This window comes from Armigeres subalbatus, chromosome 1 (genome assembly GCF_024139115.2).
Source record: "Armigeres subalbatus isolate Guangzhou_Male chromosome 1, GZ_Asu_2, whole genome shotgun sequence".
Lineage (NCBI taxonomy): Eukaryota > Metazoa > Arthropoda > Insecta > Diptera > Culicidae > Armigeres > Armigeres subalbatus.
Window position 1 is genome coordinate 229,334,298 of NC_085139.1, and position 26,356 is coordinate 229,360,653.

The 26,356-nt window shown below is 39.2% G+C and overlaps 1 protein-coding gene across 1 annotated transcript in view; it reads left to right on the plus strand.

Moving 5' to 3' along the window:
• Positions 1-26,356, plus strand: part of LOC134211603 (carbonic anhydrase-related protein 10) — a 227,017-nt gene that overhangs the window by 69,615 nt on the left and 131,046 nt on the right. The window contains exon 2 of the mRNA XM_062688638.1: positions 13,061-13,862. Coding sequence (XP_062544622.1) covers positions 13,805-13,862 — 58 coding nt within the window. The 5' untranslated portion in view covers positions 13,061-13,804. The remainder of the gene's footprint in view (positions 1-13,060; positions 13,863-26,356) is intronic.

Sequence of the window (26,356 nt, forward strand, 5' to 3'; positions counted from 1 at the left end):
CAAAAACTAATAATATCAATGTTATTTTCCGAGACGAGCCAGGCTTGGGCTGAAAGTCTCGCTAATAAAGAAATAATAAAAATCTAAGATCGTCTGTCAGGTAGAGGTGTGCGGCGCCACGCCGCCGCCGCCGACGGTTTTTGGCACGCCGCCGCCGCCGAGATTTTTGCATCGGCGCGCCGCTGTTTGAAATTTTTCACGCCGATTCAAATTTGTAGAAGTCCACAGAATTTTTTCCGGACATTCCGAAGATTCCATGGAGATTCTATAGAATTTTCAGATAGATATTCCACAGACAAACAGGCGTAACAGCTAGAACAATTTGTTTTAAAATCCATCGCCCAGTTACTTTACTACCACCTGCACGTAATAGAGTTTAGTACGACAATGTTAACAGAAAGCGCTAGTGTGAGATGTCAAAAGGCCCTGGATGTGGAATTCGCAAGCAGTCGAATTTAAAACGACCGTTGAGCTCATCGTGAATTTCACATTGAAACTGAGGAGATTTTTTCGTGAAAATACGTGAAAATGGTTTCCTTGAAAATTCCATACAAATTTCTGTCGGAATTTCGGAAAGCTCACCGTAAAAACTAAGGCGAACTTCCAATGGAAATTCTGAATAGTTCCTTTTGCTGAAAAATTCGGTTGCCCGAAAAGCTCGAAATCAGAGAGAGCGAGAAAACAGCTCGCTTTGTTTATGTTCATCGTAATATCACCGTAAATTAGTTACTGCGAACCGAAAAAGTAAATACAGCGATGCGATGCGATTGTCCCTCAAAAAGAAATTCACCCTTCTTATCACTACCACTACCAACTCTACACGTTAGCAAGTTTTTTGTTTGTTTTATTGTATAGTGTTTTTCTTGAAATCGTTTCTGTACATATGTTAGTTATAAGTAGTGTATAATTGTATATTTAAGACCATAATGTATCATTTGGAGTCAATGTAAATTCTGTTGATACGAAAAGATGAGAAGGTTTTGCGCCCATTCGAGAAAGTGCCTATACGAGCACTACTCGAACGGGCTTTTCCCTACTCCCAATAAAGAAGATAAAAGAAAAAAAAAAACCTCAAACGGTCGTAACCACAATAATTTATATGGAGATTTATGTTCGCAACTATTTTTATATCTACCTGTTATTATGAGAAAACGTTCTTTTCCACGTTTATTCAGCTAATTCAAACCAGTTTGCAATGGAGTGAAAAATGTTGCTTCCGGCGTTATGAAATGTTACTTTGATAAGTTTCCACGGTTTTGTCACAAATAAAGAAGATGAAAACATAGTAAATAAACGATTTGTCATCGAGCTGGCTTCTCTCTCTCAGGTCGAAATGGTCGTTTGTCAGAAAGGGTCATTTGGTCGAAATGGACATTCGACAGAAAGTGTCGTTCGGCTGAACTGACCATTTTTTCGAAAAAGTCGTTTAGCCGACTGATTGTTTGGCAGAAAGGACATTTTCGGGCCAAATGACTCTTTCTGCCAAAACATCCTTTCTACCAAACGACATTTTCGACCAAATGATCTATTCGATCAAACGATATTTCCGGTCAAACGATTATTTCGGGTAAACAGCATTTTCAGTTAAATGACCTGTGAGGGCGAACAACTTTTTTGGTCAAATTACCATCGTTTGGCCGAAAGACATTTGGCGGAAAACCATTTGTTCGAATGCTAATTGGCCGATAGCTCGTTAAGCCGAAAGTCATCTAGCCAAATTCCATTTGTCCGAAACGGTTATTAGGAAATGGTTTGGCCGAAAATGTCATTTGGTTGAAAGCGACATACAGCCAAAGGGACATTCGGCCAAACAACGATTAGGAGGAGGTCACAATGCCGAAAAGTTGTTTAGCCGAATACATCTTTTTACCTAAACCTATCTGGCCGAAAAAGTTGTTTAACCGAAAGGGGCATACCTATTAGAAAAATGGGTATGCGATCGAAAATATCGTTTGGCTGGTCATTTAGTCGAAAAGGTCGTTAGGACAAATAGGTCATTTGACCGAAAATGCCGTTTGCCCTCTGGCCAAACGGGTCGACATACAACGCAAAAGAAAATAGCACAATAATAACAAATCGTGATTCGATGGCAAAATGAGATATGGACTTGATAGATATATAAGAAAAAAGATCAGACGAAAATATGAATATTTTTCACTGAAATATCATGAATATATCAGGTTATGTTGTTTATATAAAGTAATAAATATCTCGAGCTACTAGAGCTACTAGTTTTTATCAATAGCATATCTTGGTATTAAAATGATTTTGCGGTGCAAATTTGTGACATTGCTTTATCTCTTATACCAATCGAGTCCATATGATGTTTTGTTATTAAGCTCACGACTTCTGCCCGGGAACACCCGTTCAGAAAATGTAATTTTCGACCGTATGACTCATTCGAACAAATGGCATTTTCTGCCAAATGACCTTTTCTGTCAAGCAACCATTTCAACCGAACGGCATTTTCGGGCAGATGACTTATTCTGTCAAACTACTATTTGGCCAAATGATAAAAAGGGTTAACGCTTTGGCCAAATGAAATTTTCAGCCAAACCGTTTCGTTCAAACGTTCATTTCGGGTCGATGACTTTCGGCTTGACACGTAATTCGATCAAATGGCTTTCCACCGAAAGATTTTGTCAAATGACCCTTCCTTCTATCCAGTTTTCCACGCTCGGTAATGGCGGCTTGTCGGTGTGCAAAAATCAATCGGTCACTGCACTTTTTGACACAATAACTGGAGGAAAATTCACTGGCGAAAAGGCCTTCTTTCCCTTCCCCTTAACCAGGAACGCCAGCAAACTTTCCTCCAGCTAGTGTCGAAAAGTACAGTGACCGATTGATTTTAACACACCGACAAACCGCTATTACCGAGCGTGGAAAGCTGGATTTATAAATTTCACGTGGAATTGCAAAAAAATCTCATGGACAATAGAAACTCCGAAAAATTTTACGTTCAAAACCAAAAAGTTTTCCATGAAAATTTTAGAATATAACGTAGCAATTCTGAAGTTTTAGTAGAATTTCCGGAAAATTCACCATGGAAATTCCGAATAATTTTCCAAGGGAATTTTAAAAAATGCCTGCAAAATTCAAAGAATTTCGTATTGAAATTCCGAATCATGTTCCATTTAACAGATTTTTTTTTGTTGAAATCCCTATTTTGAGTTCTGAGGAATTTCCCGTGATAAATTGATGAAAATTAAAAAGAGTTTCTCTTAAAAACTTTTTCCGCGGATAGAATTTTCTGTGTAAATTTTGAAGAACAATCAACAGAAATTCCGTGTTTCCCGTATACTGTTAAATGCAACTTATCCTGAAATTTCGCTCGAAAAATTATTGAAAACAACGATTTTCCTTAATAAATTTGACTCCCCTGCACCTATAGTGGTGCAACTGTACCAATAGTGGCGAGTCCCATAAGAAATCAATGGATAGCACCACTATGGGAACCAAAACTAATTTTTACCGCCACTAAAGGAACAGTGTACCTATTAGTGGTGCAAACAATATTTGGTCGTTGTTGATGTTAAATGACATCAATTTTATTTTTGATAGCAAATTTATTAGTCAATATATCGAATTCGTTTTTAAAAAGTTCCAACCTAGGTTGGAACCAGTTCCAACCTAAGTGCTGTCAAAGTGTTTTTTTATTCGCTCAGGTTGGAACTAGGTTCGCACTAGTTCCAACCCAAAAGCTGTCGGGTTCGCACTGTGTTGTTTCACGGTTTCGCACCGGGTTCACCAATACAACTGCACTTCAACTGTCAAAACCACGTGGGTGGGTGGGACTGAGCGGAATAAACGAGCAGAAGGGAGAAACGAAACTGTCTCTTTATTAAAATAAAAAGCGCGTTGAAAATCTTTTTTCCGATAATTTTGTGATATTTGGTATTGTAGTTTCAAATGAAATTAAACCGGTACTGCTGTCTAGATTCAGTTTTAAAAATAATTGTTAGGGAAACTATGTATTCATAAGTTCATTCAGGTTTTCCTTAGTCATTGTGTCCTAAAGGTCGGTGGATGCAATTATGTAGTTTGGGAATTCCCCTTGAAACCCGTTCACAAAATCCGCTAAGAATTGTCATAAAAATATATTTGAGGAATACCGAATAGAATTATTTCTCATGCAGTATTTCTTTTGAAATTCTTCCAAAACTCTTTCGTGCGTTTCAGAATTGTCTTCGGGAATTCTGCCAAAAATTACTTCAGAAATTCTGTCAGTAATCGGTGCCAGCGAAAGTGGTACATAAACCATTTTTGTCAATTTTGAGTTTTTTATACCAGCGGCTTCTATTTGCAAAGATCTAGTAAGGGAATAACGAAAAAGTGATTTTTGGCAACTAAATCTGGAGATATGCACATTTTATTTTCTGGTATATATCACAATGGCCATTTCGTTGCCAGAAAAAGTGGTACATGTACAGTTCCACCCACTAAAATCTGATTTTTTTAAAGAAAATTTGGCGACATGACTGTTTCCACAACAGATTTTAATCCTATTTTGAATTTCAAGAGAGTTTACTGTTGTTTAGAATGAATTTAAAAATGTACATGTACCACTTTTACTGTCAACGTTTTTCGGTTTCTGTTTCCTTTTGTTCCCATTAATAATAATACATGTGCAATTTGCTCCAATAAACTTGAAATTTGTCATTAACTTAGCTTATTTTTCACTACTATGTTTAGGCACATCAGTCATAACATGTTGGTACAGTTTAGTTACAAAAAATTGCAAATATGAATTTATTATTCGATGTTTTTGGAAAAATGCGTCTCCTGAAAAATTTACTCAATGTAAGATGTACCACTTTCCCTGGCACCGGTTCAATTCTCTCTTGAATTTTTGGCGATATCTTTCAGGCATTCCTCCATATTTTTTCCAAAGGATCCTTTCGAGATGAATTCCTTTGGAAATTCTTCTAGGAATATCTTTAAATAGTGTTCCAGGATTTTCTCTGGAAGTTGCTCCAGGTATTAAGTTGGAAATTTCTACAATAATTCCTTCAGGAAATCATTCTGGAATACAGGAACTTACTCAAAATTTCCTTCAAGAATTGCTCCTCAAGTTTCGTACATAAGTTTCCCCGGAAGTACCTTGAGCAATTCCTCCGGTAGATTCTTGAAAATTGAAAATGCACGGGGCCCAAAATCCGGCGGAAAATTTTCCCGAGGTGTGAGGCTACCTTTATCAAGAGAGGTAGCGAGGAAAAAAATTAGCGAATCCTGGAGAATTTTTATTACATGCTTCTGAGTGTTCTAAAAAAAAAAACTTCTGCAGAAATAGATGAATTTTTGTAGAATATAAAATCCCTTTTACATAAATTCCATACGGAATTCTTGGTTTAAAAATGTGCACGGGATTATTGAATATAATTAAATAGGTGAACTGTTCCGATTTCCATCTCACTGAACATATATTTTGACGTTGGCTTTCTCAGTCAAATTTAATTAAGACGGCTAGTTTGGCATAGCCCGACGTTTCGGTCCCGTGTATTGGACCTTTTTTAAGGGATAAGCTTATCCCTTGAAAAAGGTCCAATACACGGGACTGAAACGTCGGGCTATGCCAAACTAGCCGTCTTAATTAAATTAGACTGAGAAAGCCAACGTCAAAATATCCATTCTACCAGTCGCAATCTCCTACAAACTGAACATATATTCATCTCATTGGGAAACAAAGAAATACAGCACCAATTTCGTCACCTCTTCTTGTCAACATGCGTGCTCACTGCTGAAAAAAATTACAAAAAAAATAAACAATCCAAATTTCTTTCTATTGCTTTGGTTTTAATGGGATGAACATCGGAGCCATGAGATGAATTCCAGGAGCAGTTCCCTTTCTTATATCCACCCAAAAGTAAATTCCACTATCCGCAAAAATCAGTTCACGCACTTAAACATATTTATTTATCATGATCTGATTAGTCAAGGCCAACGCACTGCCAGTGCACTGGATGTCCTGGATCATATGTTTCGAATCAAAACAAACACTATGCTACGCACACCAACATATGGAACTGAAAATGTTTTTTTATTCAGGGTTCGGGTTGGCACTGACCTAGGTTTAAAAACGAATTCGACATAAGATGTTAAAGCTGTAAATTTACCATAATTATCAATTTGTTAAAAATATTTTCTTTCTTGGATCTACTAATACCTCCACTATTGGAACCGTTACCCTAATGCCTTGAAAATGTTCTGAAAAAATCCAGAAAAAATATTCAAGTAACGAACGCAATGAAAATAATCACCACGCCGATTCACGCCGCCGCCGCCGCCGACAAAAAATATGACAAACGCCGCCGCCGGCGATTTTCGGACCGGCGCACACCTCTACTGTTAGGAATTACAGATCGTGGTGCCCAGCTAACTTAATTGTTCTACCCCACAGCAAAACCACGCTTGAAGACGTAATTCTCAACACCCCAAAACAGTCAACTCACTCGTCTTCCAAATTTCGTATAATATAATTGTGAAATCCTAATTAAATATAATCGTTAACGACGTGTCAGAATGTTCATGGTAAAAGTTTTATTTAAAAATAGCGCTTATTTTTCTTGCTAACGCGATCGCGAATTAAGAACAGATTTTATTAACATTCACAAGGCATTTCATTCTCTTGTCGTTCCGTTATGGTACATAACATATGTGTAACTCGGGTAGCAAAAGTTGAACCCTTATAACACTTTTTATTTGTTATACGGAACATCGAAACGTCAGAAGATAGTATAACAGTATTTGATCTAACAAGGGGTCACGCGACTCATATTGTATATCTGAATACGATTCGCGTTGGAATTATTCAAAAAAATTTCCCTAGTGGCGTTGGGTGTTTAGGAACTGAAATTGTTTTTTTTTAATTAATTGAGATTGCCCTAGTAACATTTTGGTTTTATACTGTTTTTATTACACTCTTGTAGAGTAAATTATGCTCTTCAGGAGCGTTATAAAACATAAAATGTTACTTGGGTGGGGTAAAACATATTAAAGAAGAAGAGAAAGGAGTCTAAGGTATGTAACTGGTTTAATATTGTATTGATATTGATTCGACAAACTCGAACAAAATCCATTTGAGCGCCGCACACGGGCTGTTAACCAGTAAACGAAAAATTTGTTTGGTGGAAATGTTATGTTTTTATTCCAAAAGCATATCAAATGCTCATTCATTGCCATGTACAAGACGTTAATAAGACCGGTTGTCCTCTACGGACATGAAACATGGACAATGCTCGAGGAGGACTTGCAAGCACTCGGAGTATTCGAGAGACGGGTGCTTAGGACCATCTTTGGCGGTGTGCAAGAAGACGGTGTGTGGCGGCGAAGAATGAACCATGAGCTCGCCCAACTCTACGGCGAACCCAGTATCCAGAAGGTAGCTAAAGCCGGAAGGGTACGATGGGCAGGACATGTTGCAAGAAAGCCGGACAACAACCCTGCAAAGATGGTGTTCGCTTCCGATCCGGCAGGTACGAGACGGCGTGGAGCGCAGCGAGCGAGATGGGCAGACCAGGTGCAGAACGACTTGGCGAGCGTGGGGCGTATCCGAGGATGGAGAGATGCGGCCTCGAACCGTGCATTGTGGCGTCAAATTGTTGATTCAGTGTTATCTGTTTAGATGTTAACTAAATAAATGAATGAATGAATTCATTGCCATGAGCATATTAACCGCATTTCTCAAACAATTCCTATGTGTGGCCCATTCTCTCCCAGTTTCCGAATTTGACTTTTTTTCTAACATGTATGTAACCGACTTTTTGCCTTTCAAAAGTCTTCTACACTATGTTTTCTTGAACTATCAAAAACAACATTTAGAGTTTCATTTATCGGATTATTTTGAAGAAAGATCGATTTTTAAAAAGGTGGATTACCCTCAGTTAAATGTTCAATGCACATTTTTGGTGTTATCTGTTTCCTTCTTACATGTCGTTGAAATTGTTTTACTTTTGGTAAAGAGTATTCGGAATACCATCAACCCAAAAGCAATGTTCTAATAATGAAAAAAATGCCATGATAAAGATTATCTTGATTTCAACGTTGAATCATCACATTTTCATTTTATATGGCCGGGGTTCAGCCAAATCGCACTGAGCGCCAACAAAAAAAATACTCATTTTTCTATCCAAACTTTCGGTTAGCAGATTAAATTGATCACAAATCGTGTCGGATATCCTTCTACCTCATAAATGTGGATATCCTACAACTAATGTACGCATGAATTGGTATGGAATGATGTCATTTTTTGCGTTTCATTTTTGCGAACAAAATACCACAAGTCAGTTAAAAAGCAGCTTGGTGCGATTTGGCTGAACCCCGACCATATGATCTCCGAATTGGAAACACCTCACAGTTGCGATGCTCTCCTGCATTATGATAAGCGAATTTGCTTTCGTACGATTGATAATTTATAATGTTGCTTCTAATCTATCTATTTTGTGATTGTTGCGCATCGTAGACAAACATTGGTGTATCCCTCGTCATCCTTTCGAAAAAACCGAAGAACGCGTATATAAAGATTCGTTCCCAATGTAGAACAGTTCTAAGGAATATACGTTTCTACACATGTTGAATAAAATCTAGATTTTTACCATGCTGACTCAAAAATATTATATCAATTTTAGAGGAATTTTATTTCCGTATGATCAGCGCCGTAGCGTGCGGTTGGCCAGGTTGGCCCTCGCCAAGGGCGCCAGCTTTCAGGGGGCGCCAAAATCACTGTTTGCTCTATAATAAATAGAACAGTTTTATTACTTAAAGGCCACGTAATAACCATACCGACTATCGGTTAGTCCAAAGATCTATAGGTATATGGTAGATGCGTAATCTTGATGGAGCAAAAAAAAAAAATATTTTCCATTATTTCAAATCTACATATTCTCAGGGACCTCTGGGACCGGGTTGAAGGAGTAAATTGAATAAGAAAAAATCTGAGAGTATCTTATCAGATTATTTGAAAATCAATATGTTTGATATCCACATTGCGATTGGTAAAATTTTTAGTTACTGTTATGGCCACCGAGAGTTTTTCGGAATTGTAATGTTTCAGCATTGGGGAGTGAATAGTGAACAAATGACTCAGTTTTTCCATGTGGGTTCCTTCAAATGAATACGTCCAAAAAAAAAGAGAGTGACCAAATCCCGAGGGCCCTTTTGCTCCTATGATTGATACCAGGAATTCTTCCTACAGTACCTCCAGGAAACCAAGATTTCCTTCGTTAGTTCCTCCAGAAGCTCCTACAGGAATTTCTCCGAATGTTTCTCCAAGAATTTCTTTGAAAGTTTCTGCAAGAATTTCTCCAGGAATTCATTCGGAATTTTCTCAAGTTATTCCTACGGAAGTTCCTTTAGCAATTCCTCAGGAAGTTCCTCGAGGAATTCTTCCAAAAGTTCCTCAGGAATTCCTCCGGAAGTTCATCCAGAAATATATCTGAAAATTTCTTCAAGAATTCCTAAAAAAGGTACTTAAGAAATTCCTCCGGAATTTATTGCAGGATTTCATCCAGAAATTTGTTCAGCCTTAATGTCCGGAAGTTTATCCCCCAATTCCTCCGAAAGATCGTCCAGTATTTTTGCAGAATTTTCTCAGGAAATCTATCAGAAGCTCCGCTAGGAGTTCCACTAGGAGCTACACCAGAAATTCACATGAAAATTCCACTTACTTAGAATTCATCTATACCCATCCCATCCAGATCATGAGAATTCTACTGGAAATTCCTCCAGGTGTTCCCCCAAAAAAATTCCAAGAACTCTACTTGAAAACTTTTCGAAATGCTCAAAAAGTTCCTTAAGGATTTATTCTACAAAATTCAGAAATTCAGAAAATGTTACAAAAATTCGTCCGAAGTTTTCTATAAAAATATCTTTGGATATTCTTATGAGAATCCATCCGGAAATTTCTCATCAAATCCGGCTAATCGAAATCTCGGAGCAAAAATCGTATTTATTATTACTTACTTAGTTACTTAGTTTTATAACTGATTCTTTATATGAAAAATTACTAGGTACCCATATCCAAACATTACTGGCGTAATTCCCTTAAAAAGTTCTCCAGGTAATCCCCAACAGTTTGTCAAGAAATCAACCAGAAAATTTTACTGGATTTTTTTTCCGCTAAATTCCTTCTGGAACTCACCCCAGAATATCCTAAAGAATTTACCCTGGAAATTTTACCAATTTTTCTTCCACGAGGTCTTCAAGGAGTTCTCCCAAAAAAATCCAGTAATATCAGCGAATTTACTTCAAAAATTCTTTTTAGAAATTCCTCCATGAATTGCCCCAGAAATTCCTTAAGGTATTCCTTAGAAAATTTCATGAATGGTGCCGGAATACTTTTTTTTGAAAGAAGAATTTATTTGTTTAGTAGAATAAAAAAAACTCAATCCCATCTTCTTCGTAATATAATTTAGAGATGGCCGTAAAAAGTTTCAGCAAATTTATTGAGATTCTAACCCGGCTCTACAAGGTTGCTTATTTGCGTCATTTTATTCAATCCTTCTATGTGTATTTCAGGTATCAGGTTGCCCTACATCTCTGAATATTGAACGCTATTTAAAGCATGTTTGAATCATTAAACTTTTTTTGTTGGTATGAGATTCAAATTGCTTTCCAAATGTAAAATTTTAGCATTTGATTTCTCTTAGTAGAAAAGGGGCGCCCAACAAACGATTCGCCAAGGGCGCTGGGAGTCCACGCTACGGCTCTGCCTATGATAAATAAGTTAAAATGGATAAAAGACGAAAATTTCATCAAAAATCGCCTGAAAATAGAAGTTAACCCTACAAATGAATCCAATTAGAGTTCATCAGATACAATTTGGTTAGTAACAGCATAGGAGAGACCTTCTTTTGGATGCAATCCGTCATTTAAAAAAAATGTAAGGTACCCTGGGGCAAGTGGGACCTAAACAACGCTAGTTCAGCAAAATCGCTAACGCATACTTAGAAAACAGGGTATTTCAGGACATTAACCATGGATACATCATTATATGCTTCCGTTGTTGAAGTGCAGACATGTCGTAAGCCATTTATTCAGTTACAAAAGTATGGGTAGTGACATCACTAAATTTACCTACAGGACCCACTTACACCTTCAAACGGGGCAAGTGGGACCTATTCTGCTCTACACTGTCGAACGAAACTAATTTGAAGAATGTAGATATAATGTTCATGTAATTTCCGAGTCGTAGTATTTCAGATCATGAATGGGGGTTTATTGATTGTCCGACTTTTGTTTTTGGCAAATGAAATGGATTAAAATTTTAGCAGATATAAAAACAAGACAACATCCGGTTTACTGTTTAATTGTCTGTTGTCTGGCTTTACATTAGCTTACTTTCTTACCAAATGTGTAAGATTCATGAGATAAGCAAATCTTTGTTCACTTTTCGAATGAATGTTTCTCTGTTTAACACAAATTATTACATAAACTAAAACTTCAAAAGTAACGTTTTTATTCAGGCGGTGTTGTAAATTTGTAATAGAACGAAATGGCCAACTTATGTCTTAAGCACTTTATTTATCTGAAGATCGGTTAATCTGATACGAAGTTTAAAAATAACAAAACACAAGACAAAACCTGTTGATCTATTGTAGAATAAATAGATTGTTTGCACTGTAAACGGAAAATTTTGCATAGTTATAACCATTGCTCTTTTCCATTAGGGAGATAATTTTCAGAAAGTAAAATTCACATTTGGTAAATCAACTGTACACTACTTCTTAACAACTAAACCAACGATATCAACTGCATTTGATTCAGATCCATATGATATATGAGTTTCCAAGTTATTTTTCACTAGACAAGAATCTAAAAACAGGTAAAATGGCTCTGTCGTAAAATGTTGTTCAAATATGTCCCACTTGCCCCATGTATGTTAAAAGTCAAGGGAAAATGAAAATTGCAGATTTTGGCTTCAATCAAAACTTTTAAATCGTTTTTGATGTAACACAATTATTTAATGGCTCAAAATATTCACTTTCCACATCAATGATGTATTCAGAAACGACTATTTTGTTGGAAATCCATTGAATTAAAATAAAAGTAATAGATTTTGCCAGTAGTTTAAAGTCATGATTAAACAATATCATTAGTATGGTGCCGCAAATGGTTTTGATTCCAATTTTTTTTTGTGTCAGGCGACATCGTTGATAATTCTGCTTCATCTTCCTAGAACATTGTTACCATTAAAAATGTTCACCTATTTATCGGCAGCCATAGTACCCACTTACCCCGTATTTTCACTTGCCCCGGGGTACCTTACAAATTTATAATAGAAAAATAAATATCATTATACTTCGGCTACAGATCTTGCTCTTTGTAGTCTTGGAAAAAGTGTTAAAATTTTCTGATCATATGGTATTTGTTTACAATTGAAAATGACAGAAAGATGTTCCCGTTCCAAATTATAACAGTTTTGGCTCATCAAAAGGGGGTCAACTTTTGGATTGGATTTTGTTCGAAGATCCACTTATGTTATGTGGTTATGGTCTAAAATTCTAGTTAACGATCGCTTTCGATCGGATCTCTACCCTATCTGTGATGACACTGTTTGATAGTGTAAATCTCTACAACTCACAAGTCCCCCCGGATTCATAAAACGCCAATTTTTATTCTTCGTTTTCCGCCCCTGATCTGTGTTTCGCCCTCTCAAGGAATAACTGGAAATCACCTGATCTCAATGGGATAAGGTTTCCCATGATCAAAAAGTTTCCGACAAAATCCAGTTTCAGGAATCGATCTGATCTAATCTTTCCGGACGAATGGCAGAAAAGCCTTGTTGTACCCATTCCCAAGAACAACATTCTCTCCCGAGAAATCCTAAAGTACCTGTCTATTTCACTGACCTCTTGTGTCCCCAAAGTCTTGGAGAGGCTAGTGAACGCGCTTTGGGCATATTATGTATTTCACATACCTGAGAGATGTACAGCCCACAAAACATATTTTTTGATGACTTTCTAATTTTAAAATCCATTCTTCTGCCTAACATTCTCAATTTCAAATTCAACTCCTTCATGATCCGTTTTTACTTCTCTCGTATTTCTACTCCCACAAAAAATAGGTCTGCTCTTCCGGAACAACATCCTGCTGGGAATGCTCCTCCCTCCCACCAAAACGCAAACACATATTAGTAGTGTGGAATTAGCCATTCCTGCCTCCAACGGACAAAGTCTCATACACGAATCCGACAACCCAAAGTGAACAACGGATGGCGAAACCTACAACGAAGACCACTCCGATGACTACGCTGAGCTTTCGAGAACTACTACGGTGGGATTGGTGGAAACAGCAACAGCAACAGCAGCAGAAGCATTGCTGACCAAACTGCCTGTGGCATGTTTTGGACCACGATGCCTTTCGGCACCATGTGGCATCCTCCCTACCGTTATCATCATCATCATCAGGTGCGACAACAGCAGCAAAAGCTCCATCGGCAGCTACGGCGACGACGATAGTCAATTTAATCAAATTAACTCGACTCACTGCCGACAACAGTCAGCGGCGCACGGTGACGATACGTGGTTTATGAAGGTTGGACGCCCTGTTTGGACGGAGTGTGTTGTTCTTTTTTTGTTTCGGTGGACCCAATTGGCGGGATATTCATAAAGTGCCGTGTAGTGGAGCGCGGTGAATGGTGTACGGACTGAACACAGCAGGAAATTGGATAAGTGTGAAAAAGCGCGAAAAAATAGACACCGGCTGAGGACAAACACAAACAAACATAAAAAAAGGAAATAGAGTGCATTATAGTAGATAAAGTTATACAAGGGATCATAGCTAATTAATTGATTGAGAGAACGCCGCGATGGGATTGGTGAGCTACGCGACTGTGCTGACGTTGCTGCATTTGCTGCACATTCCAGGTGAGTGAACTTTTTAACAATGTTTTTTGATAACTTCATTGAATGCGTATAAAGAAATAAAAATGAGCGTTTTGATACATCAGCGGTTCTCAATCCTTTGGCTGGGAGTATTCCACTGTTTGATGTACTCCAGGCAGGCAATTTTCGGTTTGCGTAGCCAGCTGAAGTCTCGCAGCTTACAGACACGGACAAATCAGCTCTGTACAAGTCGTTGATTCGTCCAGTCGTCCTATACGGCCAAAGAACATCGACGTTGAAAGACTATCAAATTCTCGGAGTGTTCAAGCGGAAAACACTGCGCTTAATACTTTCCGGCATGGACATTCAGACGCATGAATCACGAGTTGTACCAAGTGTACAAAAATGCAGTCATCGGTAGGCTGATAAAATACGGCAGATTACAGTGGGCTGAACATTTAGATCTTTGGCCAGAAGAGAGATCAGCAAAGTTCATGTTGAGCAGATATCCTTCAGCAGACGACAATTTCGGTCAAAAGGCTTCTATAGCCAAATGACCTTCGGTAAGAAATAGGATTTTTGTAGAGTTTTCACAAGGAATTGTTCGAAATCCGAATCAATTTTTTTTAGGTTTTAATGAGAAATTCTTCCAAATGTCAAGGAAAAAATTCTGGGAATTCAGCGGACTTCTAGAAATTTGAGTCAACTTGGAAAATTATAGATCAGCCAAAATTTTACCATGGACAGTCGTTTGACTGTTTCTCTATTGAATTTTGATGGAATAGACAAGAATCATTTTTTGTCTGAAAGTGCATTCGATTGTTAACAAGATTGTGGATGATTTCCAATAAACAATCGCAAATTCTATTTCGAGTCATGTAAAAATCTCTTGTTAAACTTAATTGCTTTGGGGTTATGTCTTCACATATTCCTCAAATGCATTGATTGACCTACTTTCGTTTGAAACTTAATTATCAGATTCTTGCAGCCATCAAATACCTCCATCAACTTTAATTTTCGCTGTCGCAGTCAATGGCGAAAAGGCCAAGACACGCCGATCGAAGTCCGCCATTAAATGGGTGTGACGGTTTTACGACGGTCCCATTAGCCAAGAACAAATTATAACCTTCGTGTGACGCCTTCGCCTCAGTCACATTCACTTAACGTTTTCACCTAATGCTGCAGCAACTAGCAGGAAGGTGAGGTGTGTTCCTTATTCGTCGGTGTCTCGTTCTATGTTGCATTCCAGAAAAGGAATTTTGTCCTTTATGGTGCTCATCATCTACTGCTTAGAACAGGCTGTTCCATCAACAAACATGTTTTGATTATTCAGTGCTTTGAATTGTAATTTTTCCAATTTGAAAATAAATCAGATTATTCTTCACTTTTGTTCTTGAAACTTTCATACATTTATAAACATAACCGATGTCCGAAGAGGGGGACACAATTAAAAAATAAATGTATCTGCATCATTTAGATGAGGCATTACTTTGAATGTATGACATCGGAATTACTACTTCTGGAATTGCTTCATAAAAAACATTTTTTTCGGCAGAATTTCCTGTAGGCTGATTGCCGATAGAAAATCGATTCTCATTTACCACATTGTCCTCTGCTAGCGATCGAAAGATGAAAAAAGCGTCGACTGAGTAAATGGCTGTCGAACCAACCCCATAATGTTGGGTGTCATGTGACTTTCCTTCTCACCAACGAAGCATTGCTGGAGTGCAAAGGATTTGAAGAATTTTTCTGTGTTAAGTTAGGAGCGGTTAGGAATTTCCGGATGTAGGTGTGATCAACCATCGTGGAATGTATTTCAGGATTTATGCTAGAAATTTAATAAGTTTGTGGTGGGAGAGGTGAACAGCCGTTGAAGATCAAAAGAAACCCTTCCTTTGTTATTTTTAAAATGCAATCGAATTCTTTTCCTATTTATAACAATCATAATCTACAATTGCAGTCATAAATAAAACATTTCTTTTCTTGAGAAACGATCCAACTTCAGAAGAAGCATTATTCGATTAAACTGTGATATATTTTTGCTGATTCTCTGAAAGACGGTGCCCGATGCCCTCACAGAACACTATCCCGTGGCATACCGTAAAGTTTACCCAGCCAATTGAACCGTAACCGAAATTGCACTTTTCTCGATCCACCAGGAATGAATCAGCAGGAAATCATAGCTGCACCTCGCCCCAGCATTGTGCCCGACAAAGTGCTATTTGTTGGAACTGCTGAGCTTCCGTATGATTTATTTGCAGTGTGTAAATATTGCCCTGAAGCGAAAGAATTGGAGTGTCTCAGTGGGAAGAATGAAAAGCGCCTTGAAAAAGGAAGTCAATTTCTCAACAACCGTTCGGTACAACCGGCTTCCGCTATCGACCATTAGCGAGTCCCCCCTCAACGCTCGTATAGAACTGGTCAAAGGTCTGCACTTAATTACCACCCTTATTTCCCATTTTCTTCTTAGCTATTTCTTTCACTCTGCTAAGCGAAAAAGAAGCTGCACCAGCAGACAATTATCCGCACAATTAAACTCATTACCGGATTCTGCATAATGCACAAGGGCTGCTGCAGCAAGTGGTCTCTCGCTTCCCGTGGTTCCGGACTTCCTATAATTACTACTATTAAGGGACACATTTACACACGTACATTCTTGGCTGGGCGCAGGTAAAGTGCTGCAAGTCAAGAGAATGACCAGGAGGAAGAATGAAGATGGTCATTAAATCGCGAAACTCTGGCACTATTTGTGTAGCTGCATCTCTGGTGGTTTGCAGATGTTTAAATTAGGAAGAATCGTTATTTGCAGATTATTTTTGTAATACTTTGAAACGCAGCACCAGTGGTCATAGTTCAAATAGGATAATAATTATATTTTTCTACATGAACAGCGTAGAAAATTGTGCAAAATTCTTCATCTTCTTGAATATCTCTTAGAGTTTATTCAGAAACTATTTTAGTAATTCCTTTAATTATATCTTCTGCCCATCGGAAAATCCACTCGAAATTATTTCAAGATTTCATCTAAAAATGTATACTGTGATTCAAACCAGGAAACCCTTTTGGAATTTCTGCTGAAATTTCATCAACAATTCTTCCACATTTTCTTTCGAGAATCCTTCGAGGAAATCCATTGTGAAATGATGAATTTATTCTATAATTTCTTTAGGGATTTTAACCAGAAGCTCCCTTTCGAATTTCTTCAGGAACTTCTTGAAGAAATCATGTAGGACTCGTTCCAAGAATTCTTCTAGGAACTCTTTTGAATAATCCCAGAAAATTCTGTCGTGAACTCCAGCTGGAGGAATATATCGGAGCAGTTCCTGGAGGATTTTTGTAAGATTCGGATGGAAGCCAGTATTTGGTCGTATACTGGGAAATCACTTGGAATGGTTCACTCAATGACTCGAAGAGCTGACTCTGATCAACGTTCACTGCTGTAATGACTCGGGCTGGCTTGAGAGGAAGCAACCGTTAGTTGATGATGCCAACTCCGGTACACAGAGTTGCCAACATTGTGTCAGTATTACCAACTGCTGAAATGGCGTTGTTGCCGTTCATAGCATGAGGGATAGGACGGGTATAGCATAAAGTTAATTATACACCACACAATTTTTTCTGGAGTATACTGCCCATGGTCGCATATTTGTCCCATACTTTTGGAAGGAATTTATGTAAGAGCTTCTGTGAGAATTGTCGGGATATGTCAAATATACACACTTAAACAGGGACTCGAAATTCGGTCATTCATTTATTGAAAAGATCAGCGATCTGAAATTTTACGGAAGTTTCGTTAATATTTCGCAAGTTAATATGAAACTGTAAAAAAAGATTACTGAGTTTCGGTAATTTTTCATTAATTCACAGATGGCGGGAACAAATTTTAATATATTCTTCTGTCACCACTCCCCTCTAAGTTTCGTGGTCAAATTTATTTATTTGAGGGAGGAATTCAAAATTTTACCGGAAAAGTAATAAAATTTTAAACTTTCGAAAAATACAGGGTGTTCAATAAGTTCGAATACAAATGTTTGATCATTGTGTTTGTAAGCCCAATGTACATATTCTGTACAAGTATTGGTGTCAGCGTTAGCGGTATATATACGCTAACGGATGTGTGTGGTGTTGACATTCTGTCACTTATTGTTTGTTTATTACGCGCGGTGAAAATGGATTGGGGCATTGTAAACCGCATTTTTTGTAGGTCAAAATCATTGCGGTGTACTACGAAACTGAGATTTTAGGGAAGATTGATTCCCCCAGTGGCCCATAAGACGGAGATCAGTCCTACATGCTCCAATAGGACGATGGTCTTTTATTATGTTAAAGCTGTACGAATACAAGGTCAGTAACTTGGACCAGTTCAAGACGTAATTCTCAAAATCTGGAACGAAATGCCAGAAACGTTTGAAGCTCGTGAAGAAGTACAAAATAAAGGTCATTCCAGAAGAAATGTTACAAACGTTCCTTGTAAACTATACTTTCAATGAAATGTAACCGGGAAAATAAATAATTTAATTACAATTTTTAAACATTTTTTGAAAGTGTATTCGAACTTATTGAACACCCTGTAATCTTTAAGGAAACTGATTTTTCGATTTTATCAATTTGTTAATTTATTTTTTATTTCCCAACCCCTTCATTATCGTCAGTGGGACAGAAGGATAAATTGATATTTGTTCCGACCAACTGTAAAAAATATTACCGATGAAAATGTTAAAGAGCTGTATCACCTATTTTTTAAAATACTAAACTGAAAAAAACGGGGGGTCCCGTAGCGTAGTTGGCTACACGTTCGCCTTACAAGCGGATGGTCATGGATTCGAGAAACTCTTGACGAAGCTTCCTTAGGAATTTGGATGGAATTTGTTTGGAGTTCCGGGAAGAAAACTTCCGAGGAATTCCGGAAGAAGTTTCCCGAATAATTCGTGGAGGAACTTGGAAAGAATTTCTTGAAGAAACTTTCTGAGGAATCGCTGGATTAATTTCGATGGATTATTTTTAGGAATCTCGTGAAGAACTTTTGGAGAAACTTTCGGAGGAATTCCCGGAGAAAATACCCTCAGAGGAATTTCCGGAAGGAAGCTCCCGGAAGGATTCCTGGAGGAACTTCTGGAGGAATTCCTGGAGGAACTTCCGGAGGAATTCCTGGGGGAACTTTCAGAGGAATTTTTGGAGGAACTTTCAGAGGAATTCCTGGAGGAACTTCCGGAGGAATTCCTGGAGGAACTTCCGGAGGAATTCCTGGAGGAACTAACGGAGGAATTCCTGGAGGAACTTCCGGAGGAATTCCTGGAGGAACTTCCGGAGGAATTCCTGGAGGAACTTCCGGAGGAATTCCTGGAGGAACTTCCGGAGGAATTCCTGGAGGAACTTCCGGAGGAATTCCTGGAGGAACTTCCGGAGGAATTCCTGGAGGAACTTCCGGAGGAATTCCTGGAGGAACTCCGGAGGAATTCCTGGAGGAACTTCCGGAGGAATTCCTGGAGGAACTTCCGGAGGAATTCCTGGAGGAACTTCCGGAGGAATTCCTGGAGGAACTTCCGGAGGAATTCCTGGAGGAACTTCCGGAGGAAATCCTGGAGGAATTTCCGGAGGAATTCTTGGAGGAACTTCTGGAGGAATTCCTGGAGGAACTTCCGGAGGAACTTCTGGAGGAATTCCTGGAGGAACTTCCGGAGGAACTTCCGGAGGAATTCCTGGAGGAACTTCCGGAGAAATTCCTGGAGGAACTTCCAGAGGAATTCCTGGAGGAACTTCCAGAGGAATTCCTGGAGGAACTTCCGGAGGAATTCCTGGAGGAACTTTCGGAGGAATTCCTGGAGGAACTTTCGGAGGAATTCCTGGAGGAACTTCCGGAGGAATTCCTGGAGGAACTTCCGGAGGAATTCCTGGAGGAACTTTCGGAGGAATTCCTGGAGGAACTTCCGGAGGAATTCCTGGAGGAACTTCCGGAGGAATTCCTGGAGGAACTTCCGGAGGAATTCCTGGAGGAACTTCCGGAGGAATTCCTGGAGGAACTTCCGGAGGAATTCCTGGAGGAACTTCCGGAGGAATTCCTGGAGGAACTTCCGGAGGAATTCCTGGAGGAACTTCCGGAGGAATTCCTGGATGAACTTCCGGAGGAATTCCTGGAGGAACTTACGGAGGAATTCCTGGAGGAACTTCCGGAGGAATCCCTGGAGGAACTTCCGGAGGAATTCCTGGAGGAACTTCCGGAGGAATTCCTGGAGGAACTTTCCAGAGGTACTTTCGGAGGAATGTCTGGAGGAATGTCCAGAGGACTTTCTTGATGAACTTACTAACGAACTTGTGGAGTAGCTTCCTGAGAAATTCGTTGAAGAACTTTTGAAGAAACTCTTGATGGACTTCCTAACGAACTTGTGGAGTAGCTTCCTGAGGAATTCGTTGAAGAACTTTTGAAGAAACTCCGGTTCACGTGAAACTGGTTCACGCCGATCCACGCCGCCGCCGATCACTAACGGCGTGACGCCGCCACGCCACCGCTGCTGGCTAAAAATGATCTATCACGCCGCCGCCGGTAAAATTTCAATCGGCGCACAGGTCTAAAAAAAACTGTAAACAAGCATTAGACTGGAACCCAGTGGGACATCGCAGCAGATGCAGACCCAGCGGCTCATGGTGGCGAGACCTCAATAAAGAAATGAAAGAAGTCGACTAAAATCTAACTTGGCAACAGGTTAAAGCGATAGGTGGACATCACTCAGGATGGAGATCTTTCATGTCGGCCCTTTGCACCACCGGAGTTGTACAGGACCCATAAAAGTAAGTAAGAAGCCAAAAGTGAGAAGTAGGAAGCAAGAAGTGAAAAGTAAAAAATGTCAATGGGAAGTCAGAAGTGAGAGGCGAATAGTGAGAAGTGAGAAATGAGATAATATGTGAGGTTTGAAAATGAGAAGTGAGAAACGAGAAGTGAAAAGTAAGAGCCGAGAAATGAGAAGCTATAAATGAGAAGTGAGATTTAGAAGTGAGAAATTCGATACGAGAAGTGAGATGTAAGATGTGAGAAGTGAGAAACGAGAAGTGATAAGTGAGAGCCGAGAAGTGGGTTGGAAGCGACAAATGAGAAATGAGAAATTCAATACGAGAAGTGAGATGTAAGATGCGAGAAGTGAGATGTAAGAAGCCAGAAAGAAATGGAGAGAACTGAGTTGTGAGAGTTGATATGTGAGAAGTGAAGAGCAAGAAATGAAAAGTAGTAAGATGTGAGAAGTGGAGGCAAGTAGGGTGAAGTGAGAAGATAGAAGTGGGGAGTGTGAAGTGGGAAGTGAGAAGCGAGAAGTGGGAAGTAAGAAGTGAGGAGCTAGAAGTGAGAAGTGAGAGGCGAGAAGTGAACAGTGAGAATTGAGAAATGAGATAAAGATGTGATATGTGAAATGTGAGAAACGAGAAGTGATAAGTGAGAGCCGAGAAGTGAATGGAGAGCTGGTGTTCACGTATCCACACTCCGTTGGTGTTAACGTATCTTGAGCTCATTGTACTCGGTGCTCGCGACTAGCACCTTTTACAGGGATGGAGGGCGAAAATCTGATCCAGATGTCGTTTCTGGAGATACTTCTTTCGCTCGCATGCTTCATTGACACTTCTTGCATTCATTGTTTTATTGATTACGGAGAGCGGATAATTCTTATTTCAGGTTGGCATGGCGGTTTCTGATTTATTTCATCCCACTTCTTGCTGACATTTGCGTATGATTTCGAGTTGAATTGACTGTCGTAGCATTTCTTGGCTTCGGGATACGTTAGCCATTGTTCCACCTTGATCTTCACAATCTCGTTCTCCATTTTGTACATAGAGCAGTTTCGGCTGGTTGGTTGATGCTCTTGTTTGCAATAGAAGATCTGTGATCTGGAGAAGAACCTTACGGGAACCGGGAAGGATTCTGGCAGCTGATTCTGGAGTGACCAGATTCGAGGCAACCATAACACAGCACCGGAACGGAAAAAGGATCAGCGTTGGCACTCTCAGCGCACCGAAATAAATGAACTGAGGTCATAAAACAACTATTCACGATCAAAACCAACGTTGAGGTGTTAACTTTCACTTTATCGATCGTTTCCAGTTCAGCCTGCAGCTCCTCCTGGTTATTTCCATAACTTTCAGACATCCAACAATACATCTACTATAAGTTGGGTGTAGGATGTGATACCGTTTCTGGTACGGCCTCTTGCCCTCAGGGAACCGTCGACAGATCATACAAGAGGAACCGTCCTAAACCCCAGACTATTGGTCTATAGCCAACGGTAGTCGTGGGGACGCAAGGCCTTTTTTATTCCTCGAGTCACAGGGTCGATGGAGGTAATGGGGAGGTTTTCGGACTTGCTAAAAATCGGAAGCTTGGAGGTAAGGTTATGAACAGTTTACTTACGGTAAGTATGGGGGTGACAATGCCAGGCAGCCTACAAAGCCAGCTTGCTGCTCGAGGGCGTGCACGAATCGCCGATGGCGATGTGGGGGTCGGCTCGATGGATTAGCCGATGGGTGGCTTGGATTGACGGTTCGGTCGACTGATGGTAGGGCAGCACGTGCTGGCGGATGACGATAGTCGCAGGATTGGCTTGGCTTGGCTAGCTGGTTCGGCCCCCGGAATGGCTGACGGATGACGTTGTCCTCGATTTGTTGTCGGATGCCCAAGACGGATGGTGGAACTCGCTGGATTGCCGACGGATAGTTCGGCCGACGGATGGCGTTACTCGTCGGGATGGCCGACGGATGGAGCGATGCAAAATTCGCAGGTTTGCCGATGAATGGTTCGGCCGACGGATGGCGTGGCCGATTAGAGGGCTGAAGGATGTCCAAAATTGGTCGAAGGATGACGGAAATCTTTGAATTGCCGATGGAGGGTTCGGCCGACTGATGACGTGATTCGCCGGAATGGCCGTTGAATGGCGCGTTACGTGGACTTGTCCAACGGAGACAGAACGCTTCCAATTCAGTCCAAATAAACCAGATCCGGAAGGAGTGCAGGCTTGGCCAACAAAACTATTAACAGATTAACTTTTCGGAGGGAAATCTTGATCGCACTATTCACTTTGGCTGCCGTAAACCAAGAGAGCAATGCTTCGCATTGTCCATAGTCCATAGCACTAGCATCCCAGCTACCAACGGAATCCTTCATGCTGTTAGCAAGAAAAGTTGCACCCAGCAGAGCAAACAGTGTTCTGAACCGACACTTTGGAAGTTAGCAAGCATTTGAAAATTGCAGTCATTAAAACTGGCATACCATCAAACAAACATTGCATATCGAACAATGTGTTGGAATGCGCTTGGTTTCGTACTTTGACTATGTATCTCGTACCTATTGCTTCCGTAACTGGGAAGTCGATTTCCAACTGTGAAGGGATGATACTTTTTCGAGCAGCACACATGTTGCTCAAAAGTTACTCTAACCTCTTTACAACCAAATTTAGTCACATTTGAGTTGCTACAACCAAATTGATCTGGATTGTGCTGCTAAAGTTGGAAGAACATTGTCAATGTCTGTTCTTAGAGAGCGTACAATAACCGGGTTTGGAGAATTTTCGAATCGATTGATATATAAATCTCAAAATTCCATCGAAAGATAAAGACGATATTTACGTTCAAAGTTTTACATGATTTCACGACGGCCCCAATTTTGAAATTTTCATTTTACACCCTGTATAATAGCCTTCCCATTAGACGTAGTTTACGTCAAAATTATGCGTTAATAAGATATATTCCATTTATATTTAAGGGTATGCGATAACACACTTTTTCCTAACGAAACGAAACGAAACGAAATTTAAAATGTCTATGTTGATTCGGATCGAAACGAAACGAAATAAAGATTTCTTACGATATTTCGAAACGATACGAAATCAAGGTTCATTTAATTCGAAATTTTTCGAAACGAAACGAAATTTTAATTTTTTTTCCGCGGAATTTTATTAAATTGTTTTTACATTATGTACGCAATTCTGATTTCACTGTTCCGAAGTCGAATAACTGTTTTGGGACCAAAAGAGTCACAATAACAGAAAAGGAAATCTGTGATAAATCGCCACATTTATTTTTTTATTTAGTGGGATACTCAATTATGTATCCACATCTGCCAGGCGTATACGCAGATAGAGAATTGGTAACACTAGACCTGCATTTGAAAGAGCGTATCAGCCAAAATGTATTCCTTCTTATTCTTCGTCTATATATAGCATACATTTGCTCACTAGAAGAATCCTGTGCACCTTTCTAAAATGTACGAAGATATGTATTTCCGATTGAATTTAACAGACCCATAGTCTTATATACAATCAGCTCGACAAACTGAGCTATTGTCTGTGTGTTCTTGACATATGAAAACAGCTGTTATGGTCAGTATAAGCTGAAAGCAATCTTATGTAATTTTATTGATCTTTCAACCCGTTCTGAATTTTATTTTTGCAAATTCCATGCGAAGATCTAGAAATGCCCACAAATCTGCAATTTTCCTTACATACAGCGCCGTAGCGTGCGGTTGGCCAGGTTGGCCTCCGCCAAGGGCGCCAGTCTTTAGGGGGCGCCGAAATCATGGTTTACGCTATAAGCAAATAACAAATTTATTTTGTTTAGGGTTGGTACAATGGTAGAGATATGTCTTATGACAAGGAAGAGATATGTGGAATAATCTAGAGCAAGCCAAAAATATTGCCTTTTTTCCACATCAACATGTTATATAGATTAGTTTTGACTGCTAATCCGATTTCTAAAGGAGTTCCAAAACCGGTTACAAGAGGTCAGTTGAAAAAAAAACAAAAATATAATATTCAACAAGTTATTTGACAATCATGGATTTTGATTATCAACATTGTGTGAATCGGATTATTTAAAATTTTAGCTATTACATATTAGGGCCACCGAGGGATTTCCAGAGCCATAATGTTTGATAGCAGTGACTATTCGCGAAATGTAGAAGTTATTGAAGCAGTGCAGCATACATTTAAGCGTTTTTGTATAGAAAATTATATTACCCTTTTGAACTATATCAGAGAAGAATAAGTCGCATGCAGATCACATCATTAACTCGGCGCATCCTTGATGTGTCTACGCGTCATCGACTTGTACATGGATCTATTCACTGCAGCATTACTAGTGACCTCCAGTTTTGATTTCCCACGCATGGTCTACGTCAGTTGCATCTATTCTACATCCTTGATCTAGGACAAACCTGGGAAAAGCTGCACCTCTTTCTCGTTTATGCCAGTCTTACAACGAGGGCTACAACGAAGTGGACATTTTTATGGAGCTTTCGCAATTCAAAAGGATTATCCGAAACTAGCAGCTTTGCTAAGCTTTAAAACTTTATTGTATTGTGGTCCGATTATTGGGTAACCCTGTAGGACACTATACAATATATGAGATAAATAAATAACTTAATTAACTAAAAAAGGACAATTCACACTCAAATTCATTGGTTTGAATTTATTCAGCTTTTTTAAGTGGACATCTTTAAAAGGTTACATTCATAATAAACCGATTGACAAAATTTAGAAGTGCCTTTTGTTCTTATATCCGGAAGTAGTGGTATGGGTTTCTGTGTAATTTATAGTTCAGATAAATTTCTCGGTTTGAGTTTTTTTTAATTTCTTCTTATTATAATCAAATGTATATTGGTCCTGAGGTGGACGGCAATTCCACTGCATAGTTCAATTTTATCAACACAAATATGTACAGGAAGTGACTTCAAACTATCTACAGACACAGTCCTGAGTTAAATTTTCGATGATCCAAGTAGATCCGTTGGAGAATTCGACCACCAACCAATCATCACACCATACAGTTATTTTTGATTTAATTTGTCCTAACTGGGTTCAGTGGTCCAAAGCTACATTTTACTTGATCCAAATAGGCTCAATGGCAACCCCCGGCCACCAACAAACCAACTCCAAAATATGGTTATGGATTAACTGTACACATCGTAGTTGCTAATCATGATTTTCCGAGAAACAGCAAATATGCTCAGCTCACCAATTAAATAATATTCTTGGGATACAAAAAAGTTATTCTTATTGTGTACTTGCTTCGGTATTTCCAATTCATGACCAATAATGATGCTGGTCACGTGCTTATAGTCAATTTAGGATCTCCTAATCCTTTTAATTAGTTTAACACTCATTGTTATAAAAGACCAAGGAATGCTCTGCATCTCCGTGAGCGCTACGGGAAAGGTATCGTTGGTTAGTTGAGAAGGTAATTCTTGTGAAACCCCTTAGTGAGCAACAAAATATGTATTACGAAGTTATTTTGAAAACAAGAAGACGAAAACTGTGTTTCAATCAATCCAACGCAAGATCAATGTGTGTCAGTTGTTCTCTATCTGTCGTGTTCGACGCACGCGATTGCAGATAGCTCTGCAGAATTATATTCGCTCGGACGTTTTGGAGTTATTGGGTCGTATGAATAAAAAGTAGCAAAACTTGTAGTATCGCTTGTAGTATCTACTCAAAAATAAAGTCCACAGAGAAAACTACATGTTTGATATGAATAAAAACATTTTCGAACTTATGGCAAATGCTACA